The sequence below is a fragment of the Triturus cristatus genome, chromosome 4_1 (assembly GCF_964204655.1).
Source record: "Triturus cristatus chromosome 4_1, aTriCri1.1, whole genome shotgun sequence".
Classification (NCBI taxonomy): Eukaryota; Metazoa; Chordata; class Amphibia; order Caudata; family Salamandridae; genus Triturus; species Triturus cristatus.
The window spans coordinates 1,261,074,695-1,261,088,059 of record NC_140585.1 but is presented as its reverse complement, the minus strand read 5'-3'; the positions used below and the strand labels follow the sequence as shown (position 1 = coordinate 1,261,088,059).

Sequence of the window (13,365 nt, the reverse complement as noted above, 5' to 3'; positions counted from 1 at the left end):
AATTGAAGTACTACACATCCCAGCATGCAAAACAATGGACTCACCTGTGAAAAGAGCATGCTGGGACAATGTCTTCTTAATACTGCGCAGCCCATGGAGATGCCTGTGAACAAGGAGTTCTTACTCCGAAACGCGTAAGGCTTTTAAAGATTCTCTGAATAAAGAAATGCTGGCTGTTTTCACTACGTCTGCGCCTGGAGTGCTCCTCGAACAGGGGATATTTTGCTTTACAATTAACTAACGGCAATCCAGCCGTGAAGAAGCACCACCCTGACACAGGGGCCACGGACACGAACTATCGAGTCTGTATGGGAGGAACAGACTTGCAAAATCATCAACATTCTTTCAGAGGCCCACTGGAGGGTAAATTACAAATCTATTAATAGCGTGAGGAGGCGCAGAACCTACTAAGGGATGACCACTTGTAAAGGAAGGCATTTTTTTGAATTGAAGTACTACACATCCCAGCATGCAAAACAATGGACTCACCTGTGAAAAGAGCATGCTGGGACAATGTCTTCTTAATACTGCGTAGCCCATGGAGATGCCTGTGAACAAGGAGTTCTTACTCCGAAACGCGTAAGGCTTTTAAAGATTCTCTGAATAAAGAAATGCTGGCTGTTTTCACTACGTCTGCGCCTGGAGTGCTCTTCGAACAGGGGATATTTTGCTTTACAGATATATATATATATAGATATATATGTGTAAAAATTACAATGCCAATAACTTTAAACTTTGCAAATGCGAGACCTATTGCATTGGAAATGCTTGTTCGTCATGGCAGCAGTTTGTACAATGATGAGATATGTCAGAGTGAAACAGAAACAATAGAAAACATTAAAATGTGAAAAATGAATATTACCACATTTGCATCACAAACTATTAACGAAACGTGCCCGGTTGTTATATTAAGAAGAATAAATATATTTCCAAAATTGGACCGACCAGTTTACCTACTTCCATATCTCCTCAAAAGAACTAGCAAGACGAGTGGTGCGCGCGCGCCACACCGAGACATCTGGTTTCAATTATGTCTGGGCACGATAATTGAAACCACATGGCGGCGGTGCGGGTAACCGACACCAATAGGCCATGGGCGGAGAAATGCGCCCGCCTTTGGCCAATTGCGTGCTGTCTTTGTTAAAAAGAGGCACACAAAGGCCAATAGCGAGGGGCAAAAGGAAAAGCACACGCACGAGCGTGTGCGATACCTAGGTCAGTTTTTAAAACCCCTACATAAGGTCTCTCGCTGCACGAGCAGTGCGTTGCACTGCAACGCTTGGCGCGAGACCTAAAAATAAAAAAAAAGGACCCAGGAAATCTAAGAAAGGGAAACACAGGAAGACCTAGGAAACCACAAAGGGAAGAAGTACTGGTGTGGGCTGGTACGAAAGGCAAAGTTGAATAAACCAATGTGCCAGACAATAGTTTTTAGGTCAGATGAACCTATAAAGAGCTCTTCCTCTCCTTGCTTAGAAACAAATTACGGGCCCTGTAGTGGGCAGTGCAGTGTCTTGGACCTAATCCAGGAAGTCTCTGTCCTCCATGATTGTGGTTTCTATTGCCCTGTTTGCCACCTCCTTCACCTATGACTTTTTCTAACACTTGTTGGGGTGTTCCCAGAGTCTGACAGTTATTAAGAATAGAAAAAGGCAAAATGCCTTTTCAAAGGAAATTCTGAACTATAACTACACACTTCTATCGCCAGTGATAGCGCTTTGAGTTTCCATTGGTAAGGCATTTTTTTCTTTTCTAAACAACCTTGGGTTTTGGTTAATTTGCAGGAAAGTTTAAACAACAATTGATTTGGATGCACCCATGTCTAGTTTGTTCCTTTCCGTCAAGCGTAAGCTTTAAAAAAGGGTGGTTCAAAAAAGTGGCATTCCCATTATAACTTCCATAGGAACGGTCAATGGAATTATACTAATCTTGGCATGAAAAGAGAGCTTTACTCAAGAAATTGGCTGAGCTTGGTTTGGTTCAAATCTGTTTCAGTGGTGTTCGAGAAATTAGTGTTACAAAAGGTGTGTGGGTTGAACTTGAAAGGGTTGAAAAGGTAGAGGCATCTGGTTTGTTAGCGCGATGTTCCAGGCTTATTGCATTACAATCTGCAGCCAAAATTTTTAAAATAAACACATTTGATTGGATGAGGTTGCTTTTCTTCTCCCATTATGTATTTCAGATCAGCAGACCCTAAGCTCTCTGATAGGCTCTAGTGGCGAGAATCATGGGAAGGCACTTCTTACTTTGCATTTGTACAAAATCAATGCAAAATCTATTCTGGAAACTTTTCAGGTAACACTAAAAATTGTTGTACATTAGGCAAAGACCATGTATTGCCTAATGATGTTTGTGAAGAAGCAATACAGAAGTGAACGTACTGTGTTAATTCAAAAAGGTACTTCATATCTTATAATACTCTTACTCTTGCTCGGAGGCTCCTATTGCTGATAACCACAAAGAATGGTTGTTAAATTAAGATGCTAGGTGAGGGACCACATAATTTAGCTTTGTCTATATTTTTGAATTGCAATAATGAAATTGCAAAAAATGAATGTGAACCTATATGAGGTGGACTAACCACTATGAACTGGGTGCAGAGGACAGCACCTTCCGAACTAGGTAGTGAATGGGTCACATAAACATCCAGTGAAATTACTAATAATGATTGGTGTAATGTGTTTATCAAAGTGTGTGTTATATTTTAAGTTGGTGTGTGTTTACATAACATATGTTTTTATTATATGTGTAGAGTCTGTATGGTGTAAATGATTTGCATAAACTGTAGCAATACTTTGTAGTACTGAATATACTGCTCATTTAGGTACACAATAGGGGTATTTCTCTGGGTTTTGAAAGTATTGCTTGCATTGCATACAGTGGGGTAATGGTGGTGTTGTTGAATTAAATTACAGGCAGTAGGATGTGCTTAAATGTCGCACTGCGTGACGGTCGCTTGTACAGGGGTCTCAACAAACAGTGCGGCTTGTTTTGTGCAGCGCTGAAAGAATCTGCTCACCTATACAAAACTGTTAAAAGTCAGATTCCTTTATTGCTGAATGTAAAACATTAACTAGCTCAGAGGACAAAGAAAATAAGAAATACCATAACGGTTCTTGCAGAGCTGTTAAAAGCTGTCAGCTTACTGAAAACCATAACCTGCACGCCTGCCTCTCACACTTCTTCATCCATCACATTGCTAAGTGCTGCATCCTGTAATAAGATAACTGTACCTCGGTGGTCATCACGCACAACATGGAAACACTTCCCACATAGTGTCAGACAAAGGCCACATCCTTCCACCCACACACCCTTCATGGCATGGTGTGCTAACCATGTTGGCAGCTCTTCAGTACCCCACATAGGGGGTACTACACGCTATTTAAACATTCCAATACAATACAGTGCAATAAAATACCAAGAATCTCACACTTACACTATTCATACTTCCATCTGGGACCCTGGCCACCTGAAAGAAAGGAAAGATAACATGGTCAGGGTAGTATCGAAAGGGAAGAATAACTAGGCAAGGAGAGTATTAATGGAAAAGAAAAACTAAAAGGGGAGAAGAAAACAGAGGGAACACATATAAAACCAGACAGCTGGCTCAATATCATCACAGGAAGGAGAAGACGGACTTCAATGGATGCACAAGCTCGCCAACCCGAAAGAGAAAGGCCATCCTTGCAGCAACAGAGGAGATCCATTGACCGTATGCCAATCATTTAAGTAAAACATCCTGCCGTAGACCATGGTAGGAATGTTGCTACACCTTGTGTGTCCAATTGCGGGGAAAAGGTGGACTTATGTTTAGGATAGATGGCACAGAGTGACTGTTAAGCCAATGTGTATGAGTACATTTTAGGGGTGTTCAAACGTTTATATAGCTTATTTCTATTGGTCTGAAGACTACAGTTATCAAGAGAGGAAGCTATAAAGTTCTTACATTAGTCTTTTTCCCAATTTAACATATGCCTAAAGAGAAGATGGGCCAGATGTTTGTAATATGAGAGCTATAAACTGGTGAGTCTTTTCAAACGTCAGTTACTAATATGGAATAGGAGAGAGAAAGAGTATTTCTTCAGCCAGATTTTGGCAAGTATGGATGGACAAGAAAGGGGCATTAAGAAAGAAAGTAGAAGATTATTTGACAGACAAAAAGAGAAAACAAGATAAAGAATGCCATGGTGAAGAAATAAATAGATAGTGAAACGTAGAGTAAACTATAGAAAAAAGGTTGAGAAATAGAGCCAAAATAACAAAGATATATCTTATTATTACCTACTTTTTATGATGGACGAATGCTGGTGAAATTGTGGACCCCTATGCGTATATTCAGTGCAACAAGAAGGGAAGATTTTTTTTGTGAGAGACTTGTTTTTGATTAAATTGAGAAAGTGCTAAAGGATATAGCTAAGTGAAACAACACTTGTTAAATTTTGCTCTGGAGGACTTTCTGGTTGCTGCTGTATTCAACCACAATAGAGGCTTTGTTGTGGGAGTGCTTAAGCTTACTTTGCTGGATAAGGATCTGTAATTTAACATCAGGGAGATTCTACTGATGATTTCAATAAAACAATGTTTCAGAACTCCAAAACCCACAACTACGCTAGGCATGGCTATTTCAAAAATCAAACACACAAAAGATGGTGGGAGGAATTTTTGCAACTAGTTTAACCTCTATTAACCGGAACACAAGCAATAGCAGTCCGGGACCCAAATAGCTTCCAGCCTGTTATACACAGGCATTAGCCCTTTACCCAAAATCCCAACCCTAATTTAATCCCTTTTCAGTTTGGGAAAGAATCTGCGTCTGGTACTTCCCAAAACCACGGCCAGACTCCAGTAGGTGAGCCCAACAAGATTCTGGATCTTGCCAATACACAAGATGCAGCTGCTGAGGCACCAAAGAAATATAATCTAATCTATAAAATAGGAGCACAACGCTGCCAAATTGAAATGTCACTACATCCGTAAGGAATATTGAACTCCCCATAACATCCTGGGGAAACTACAAACATTGGTAATGAGAAGCTATGGTTAGGAGCATGACGCTGCTGAAATTAATGTCACTAAATCAGTGAGGAATATTACCCAACCCCCCCCCCCCCCCCCCCAACATTCAGAGGAAACTACAAACATTGCAACTGAGAAACTATTGGTTAGGCCGTTTGATTTCACAAATCATTTAGAAATCAAAAACAGGCGTAGTAACTTCGATGGCATTGATTTGAGTCGAAACCCATAAGCTTCTCTTTCATTTACCATCGAATAGACAGCATAACACCAAGCATGAAGGAACTCCTAGGATTAGTACAATGACCTTGAATATTGCAGGCTTGGGTTGTAAATCAGGAGACTTAGGGCACAGTTTAGATTTCAGCGGAGGCCCGTTTCTCCACCAGTGTGACAGAGTAAATTATTCCATCTCCCTGACAGAGATGCCACCCGTCAAATTGAGAAATGACAGCTAAGCTGGAGGTCATTTCTAAAGCATTGGCAGGAACCACTGTCACTGTAGTTCCTGTCGATGCTTTTCACAGTTTGGTGCAGGGCTCTGTCAACATAGTGGAGCCTTCCACCAAACTGTTTTCTTTTTCATTTTTAAAAAGAAAATCCCAAAGCGGGATTTTCTTTTAGAAAATAGAAAAGATAGTGCCTGCTCGCCATGGGAGTTATTTCATGGTAAAGAAGGCATTTTTGTGTTTGTACTGTCCCTTACCACCAGGGTTTGCCTGGCAGTGGCAGACAGTAAAAAAACAGCCATATGTTCGCCCATCCTAACTAGGCGGACAGACATAAAATCAGCGGCTTGACGTTTGGCTAGGGGGGGTGACAAAATAGCTACTAAGGTAGCCAAACCTATGAACTGTCTGCATTCAAATCAGATGAGCAGACCATTGTGTTGGAAGGGAGGGCACCCTTTTGCAGTTGCAACAGATACCCCTTACTGCTAACATCTAAATCGGGCCTTAAGTATGACAAGAGTACATACCTTCATTTGATGTGATTTTGTGTCAGGAAACCTGTTGGGAGGAGCCTCTGTTTAAAGAAGGATATAGTATATTGGATAAACCCACCCGTAACGTTGGGAAGTGGTTGGCATCTGGCGGTTCTCTGATGTGGGTTAGGAATATCAGGTTCGCATTCTGTTTGCAGGCTCCAGATAGAAGTAATGATATACTGATACTTGACATAATAGATAATTGGGGAAATTAAGTTAAACTATTAAGGGTTATAACAAACCAAGGTTTTCAACTACAGCATCCATCCCCCTAACTGAGCCAGAATCTATTCTGCCCATGCTCTCTGTTGCATCAACACAAGAGTAAATGTAATGATTTTAGGTGACTTTACTGTTCTGTAGCCTGGTCGACAAGATCTGGATGACAAATGTTTGATGTAATTATTAGAAATGGGGCGATGCCAGCAAGGAGCAATTCCCTTTGGACTGTTGTGCAGGCTTTCATTTTTTATAGGGATGGTTATAAAAGAAGATTGGAAAATATGCTAGTAGGATTTACTTTCAGAGCTAAAAACATAGCTATGAAGGGTGAAAAGTGGCCATTAAACATTGACTCTCTATACTATCTGCCCTTCTTGCAGAGGAGCTGAATATGACCCCCGACTAGGTCATCCTACTGCTAGAGAGATATTCACAATAAACTGCTGGTGAAGAATTAGGTGGAATGAGGATTCAACAAACACCCAATAATACTCAAGTGCATTCTGACATATATCGTAGTGCTTGAATCCTCTTCCGCTGACATGGTTGACACTTGTGTTGCAGCCTCTACTCACATGTTACAGATTATGGATGAGGAATTTACGAAACCCCAGTGCAAAGGACTAGAAAAGAGTGGTATGAGTCTGAGCAGCTAACAAGAATTTGCAGTAAGTGGTTAAAATCCCTGCATTAAGTGACAATTTTGCTGTGCATATAAAGAGTCAATCAAAAGGTTTGCAGCATCGAAATTAGAGGCTTTCCAGAATTTCCGTTGTGATTGAGACTGGAGTGGTTTCTGCCGCACTATATGCTAAGGCCGCAATGGTAACAATGTGGCCACATAACCAAGAAAGCATAGTCTCTCCATTTCCCCTCGCTGCATGGATGTGATGGTTAGTTAGATATTGAAGCCCTGATTCACAAAGAGCCTCTGTACTCAGGACATAGGCTCCACAGTCTTGGAGGGATCTCCGCACTTGTGTGGGATCGCCGTACTGCAGTTTGCCATTGAGGAAATCTCTCGCCACGAGTGTGGAGACCCCGCCCCGACTGTGGAGCCTCAGCCACGCGTGAGGAGGATCTTTGTGACTCAAGTCCAGAGTTGTGATGAATAAAGTACTGACAAGGCAAAAATTAGGTAAGGCACAGAGCCTTGACATGGTCCTCATGAACATTTTTACTTTCAGTATTTAACTTTGGGCATCCCCATTGAATTATCTATTTCATATGGTGTTACAGTCTAATTAGTCCTGATATATTGGAATATTGCGACTATAGTCTTTAAAAAGGGGTTTATACCACTACTTGAAGTTAAAATGCAATTTTCATGTTGGACAGAGTGGAAAAACAGGTTGGAAAATTCTTGATAATAAACTATTTTGCTAGCTGGACACCGGTGAGATCATGGTGGCATGGCAGGCGGCCTTTGCCACAAGAATAGTCACTGAGGAGCAGGAATTCCGGTTCTCTATGCTGATCATGAATTTGTTTTCTCTGAGGGTGAAGAGGAGGCTATTTTTAGTCTGCTTCCAGCCTTGATCTTCTTCTGAGAGTGCAGATGGTTCTTAGGGAGCTTCAGTGTCACCTGAAGGATTACTAATCCATTGATTGATGCAATTTTCTCTTTGGACAAAACTGCCCTCTGGTTGCCTTGGATTCAATGGCAAACAAAATAAACAGATGAAAGTATCTGGAGGGGCCAGGCAGCGTTGCCTTCTGGCTCAAATGCTCTTCAATATTTATAATTGCAATATAGCTCAAAATTGAAGAATAATTAATTTAAATTGGCCACATGAAAATATTTTTATGTCTTGACAGTTGATATAAAGATTGAAGTATAGTCCTTTCTGGGGCGGCTGCAAGTCTGAAATCATTACTACCTCCATAAAATGATTTAATTTATACCTTCTCCATCATTAAATCTAGGTTTTAGGTCAGCATGAGAATGACTGATTTGAATGACATTTACCAGCGGCGGCCACTCCATTAGGGTGGTGAACCGCTGCCACCACCCACAAATAAAACAATAATAAACCGGAATTTTTAACCCGCTTAATTTTAATCCCCCTGGACCTGCCCCCGGGACTGGGGCGAGTCTTGGGGGCAGGTCCAGGGGGATGACGCTGTGGTGGGGGAGTGTTAGTGCTCTCCTTGACCCTTCACTGCACATGAGGTGTTTGGTCGGCCGTTCCAGGCCAGGCAAACATCTCATGCGCAGTGAAGCTTTCTCCAGCCCCAGCTGCATTGCTAGGGCAGGAGAAAGCAGGCCCAAGCTCCCAGTCTGCCTGGCAGCACAAAGTCATTGCGCTCAGCCCAATCCTGACACTGCTTTATTGCAGCGTCATGATTGGTCGCCGTGTAGTCTGTGAGCCCGTCCCAGAAGCAAGAAAAGCATGATGGAGTGGATGGCGGAGAAGGCAGCGATCAGGTACTTTTTGTAAATTTTTTTTATTGAGTCTCAAAAGGCTGTGAACCTTTTGTTATTTTTCTTGATGTTCTTACACCTATATCAGCTTCTCGTTTTTAGTGAACCATGATGAGATTGGGTTTATGCTGGCATCATTTAACTACGGCACTTTGTGCTTTACTGACATGCATAGTTTCTGCTTTTACTGGCTTTTGTCTTCAGATTGTATGTTAATGTATATATATTGTTTTTAATTGATTATTTGTAATGGTTTCAATTATTCACGCAAAAAAGAAAGAACTTTGAATACTTAGGAATGGTATTACTTTCCACATCCTAAGTATAGCATCCCCAACTCTCTCCTCATCAAGATGCTGCCGGGTGTTGTGCCCTATTTGTGTGAGTTTTCCCTAGAAAGATTGCACAATAGAGCACTCAGAAGAGCAGTTGAAAAGAAAACAGAACTGTAAATAATGTTAAAAAAACATAACAACGTAAAATGAAAGAGTAACTTCTCCAATTGTGTCTAAAAATTATTAGAATTGGTTTGCTTGTTTCTTGAAAGAAAGAGGATGTTCCTGCTTTGAGGTTACTACTTCACTTTTATAGACAAGTCTTGCGGTTTAACAACAGAGGTTTGATGGTTGCAACATAGGATCGCTTGGGCCATTTCATACTTGCGCTCTTTGGAGTCCTTGTATTATGGGCGAAAATTGTAATTTCAGATTTGTTCTCTGTATATAAATCGTTCCTCCCTGAACCCCTTTGTCATGCATGATAAGAATGTTAAAACATTCAGTTGCAGAGACATCCCCAGCCAAATATGTTTAATCTATTTATTTTCTCTTTTGTTTTGTATTTTTGTATAGTATGATATCACTAACATCGTCTTTGTGGAAAGAACGTTCGGGGAAGTCTGGTTTGTGATTTAGTGATTAAGACTGCAGAGTTTTTGTTGTGGTGTTGGTAGGTTGGTGTGTTGCCTTATGTGCCTTTCCGAACACACACTCTGAATTGGAGGTACTTTGGGATGAGTTTCAGTCTGAGTGTTTGATTCCATAAGCTCTTTCTGATAAGAATCTTCCTTTCATTGATAATTTTCGGAGAGTGCTTGTTCATTAGGGTTGGTATTTTGAATTAGCGCCTCTCGTTGAATCTAGTGTTGTATAGTAAATTCTGGTCTGTGACATAACCATATTGATAGTCCTGTTGGCGTTATGTTGGGTCTTGAGTTTTCTTTCGCACTGACTACTTACACATATTTTCTGGCACATCTTTAGCATACACCTTTAGCCCCAAGCTATGAAAATGTCAGGTACATTTTTGGTAATTTGTATTATGTAGCTTTTGATTTATTAAAAAGAAACGTAGGATTTGTAATCTAAAATAGGTGAGTTATTGTTTTAATTAAGGGGAACTTATTCCTATTAATTCATAGACTTATTGCGTGGATGTTTACAGAATACAAGAATTTTGAGTAATGTGTACTTCCTTGATTTTGCAACAATAAGCCTATTGTGGAAAAATTGTGCTCATAACATATAGAAAAAGTTTGTTACTGACATGTATTGTTCTAGATTTGCTATAAGAGTTGTGAGAGCGCCCATTTTTTGTTGGTATGTTAAGCGTGGTGTAGAATTAGGGTACACATCAAATCATGCCTTTATAAAGCCCTGACATGCCAAACCAGGGCAAGCTAACTCCAAATCTCAGTTCACTCGCAGTTTGTATTTCAAAACATACATTTTACTATCACTTCCTACCTTCTGCTTGTGCTATGGTGGTGGAGTACCAACTTACTGTAAAGTTTTTAACGAAGGTCTGTATTCCTATGCTCCAGGCCTACATATAGTTTGGGCCAGATTTTGTCATTGGTTCTATACAATATGAGAAGTATACAGTGAGATAGGTGAGGATGTAATTTAACCGAACTTTGTACTTATGGTGACAGGTTGAAATTTCAAAGGGGTAAATGAGTCGGGTGGGTGTTAGAAATGCCCTACATAACAAACTTAATATAGTAATATTTGCAACAATATTTCAAAACTTTGTAAGGTCACCAAATGTGTAATACATTAATAAAATATCTAAAACCATGTAGGCAAAGGATAAAAGACCACAGTTCATGTTACTTTTAATTCATATCCACTCTATTGACAAAAAATGTAGGACCCACCATAGTTACATTTTAATTTCTTTTGTTTGGCTTTTGTACTAAAAGTGCCCCAGAGCAAATCTCTTCTTCACTTTTCTTTAATGGCTAGGAATGTTGACTTTTCCTCGAAAATCTGTAAGCCATTTATTGAAAAAATATTCAGCTACAATAGATAGGTTGCAAGAGACTTTCAATATCTGCAAGAATTTCTCATTTTTCTGTTTCAGAGACTTTGAGTGAATGAGTAAGTGTGTTAAACTAGATAGGGATCATGTTTTGTTCTGATGAAGCGACTCTTGAAGAGACTGAACATGTTGGCAAGGTAAGGGATATCCAGGTTCAGTTAGTCTCTATAGATATCTTGACCATAATGGTACAGTTATCCAAGGTACCATTAATAAAATTAGTTTGTGATACCCTTGAGATCATTCTAGTTTTCTAGATTATGGCTATTGTTCAGTGTGACCTTCTCAGGATCTCCCTTAAATGAGAGGTTAAACCCCTTCTGGCAATACCACTTAGCCAGCATGTGGAAAGGTTATCAATTAGGAAGCATGTCATGATAGCATGAGTGATATTTCCTTGTCCATAATCTTTGGACGCCAGCCCAACACTAAGGTCCGGAACATAGAGGTCGCTGCACCTTTGGTGTTAGCTAGTTGATAAAAGGAGGATGTCTGGCTTGTGTCCTTATTTAATGCCTATCTCGCCATCTGTTTGCGGTTATTTTGCTGTCTCACCAGACTACTATTTTCCAAGAAAATAGTACATGATCCACAAACATAGAAAGCTTTTGGTCAGTGTGCTTCATTCATTGTACTGTTGAATTGTCATTCACATTTTGCTCACATCATACATCAAGTGGTAGTGGGTCAGCCCACTTCATCCATTTGTTCCCTTCAGTATTAGAGACTGCACAAAGCTTGTGCACATTAGTCACATAAAAGAAGTTTCTTTCTCTTCAGTCACAAGGCTCTTTCAAAGTAAGCTTTTTACATTTTATTTTTTTATGTCAACTTTAAAAACATATATTTATTTTGCTTGGACTTCATGTGCCAAGTTAGAGGGTAATTTATTTCTTGTTTCCTCTTTAAAGTATTTGCTGGAAAGTGTTTATGTGACATTGTAGCTGGCTGCTATTTCAGTGCTTCATTGGGGTATGATTTCATCTTGTCGCCTTCATAGAAAATAATGGTCAAATGCAAGAGACAAACACAAGGCTTGAGTTTTTGGTACATCACTAGTAAATCAGCCACATCTTTAAATATATTTTACAATTTCACATATTCATTGTAAACATATGAAGTTTGTTTTCTTTTTTTCCGCTTTTCTTTTAGCACCATATGCACGTAATAATTTATTAAAAACATTTCACTAGCATGATTAAGGCAGACCTACTGGCTTTACCAATGCTTGTTATCATTATTTGTTCCAGTAAACTAAACCTTAGGATGAGCACAATTGACAATAGATGAAATAATACATCTCATTTAGAGTTATCTGCTGGCACTGTGGACTACTCTCTACATTGACAAGAACTGCTGTCACGGAAGTTCCTGTCTAGGCAGGAAGCACTTAAAGGACAGAACAGTCAGACATGATGGCCAGATAGCAAGCTTTTAAAAAAATGGTTTGTTTTCAAAAACAAACTCCCAAAGCATGACTTTGTTTTGGAAAGACAAAAAATCGAATGGTCCCATGTGCTGGGAGTTTTCTTTCAGGGTGACTGGGTAATTGTTCCTAGTCCTATTACTGTTAATTCTTCTAATCTTCCTTGCTCTGGTCCTGGTCCTCCTGGCTCTGGTCCACCTGGCATTCTTCGTACTGATTCCCTGGTCTTCCTTGCTTATTCTGGCCCTGGTAATATTGGCCTGGATCTTGTCTTCCTATATCTGGTTCTGATCCTCTTGGCCTTCGTCTTCCTGCTGTTTGTCCTTGTGCTGCTACACAGTCTCATCATGGTCCTCCTTCATCTGGTCCTCCTCGGCTTGGCCATCCTGTTGCTAATCATCCTGGTCATCCTTTTCCTAGTCCTGTGACTTGGACCTCCAGGCTGTGATCATCCTGATGTCCCTCGCCCTGATCTACTGGATCCTCCTCTTCCTTCTCACCCTAGTTATCCTGGTCCTGATACTCAAGGTCCTGATCCTCTTTGCCCTGATCTTCCTGGTCCCCTTAGTCCTTTGTTTCCTGGTCCTCTTAGAATGTTTCCTTCTGACTCTAGCTGCCCATGTCCCTAGTCTCAGCTACCTGCCACTCCTACCAATTTTCATTGTCCCTATCCTTATCAAGATTCTGTGACCCTTGCCCTAGACCCTCTTGGCCCTGTTCCTTATAGTTTGGGTTCTCTTGGACCCACCTGCTATTTCAGTTTTATTCTCTTTGGTCCTGATCATCCTGGTCATTCTTATCCTATTGAGCTTGTTATCATAAACTTTGCCTTTTGGTCATCATGGCCCTTCTTGGTTCGCCCAGTCTTGGCTGATCTGGCCCTGTTCCATTTTGGTCATCATGGCCCTTCTTGGTTCGCCCAGTCTTTGCTGATCTAGCTCTGTTCCATTTTGGTCCTCTTGGCCC

General features: G+C 40.5%; 1 protein-coding gene across 5 annotated transcripts in view; it reads right to left on the bottom strand.

The window, feature by feature from the left end:
- The window catches only part of COPZ1 (coat protein complex I subunit zeta 1), a 906,679-nt gene that overhangs the window by 250,610 nt on the left and 642,704 nt on the right, over window positions 1-13,365 (bottom strand). For all 5 annotated transcript variants that reach the window (XM_085654740.1, XM_085654737.1, XM_085654738.1 and 2 more), the window contains one exon: window positions 3,437-3,469. In XM_085654740.1, the coding sequence (XP_085510866.1) occupies window positions 3,437-3,469 (33 nt within the window). The remainder of the gene's footprint in view (window positions 1-3,436; window positions 3,470-13,365) is intronic.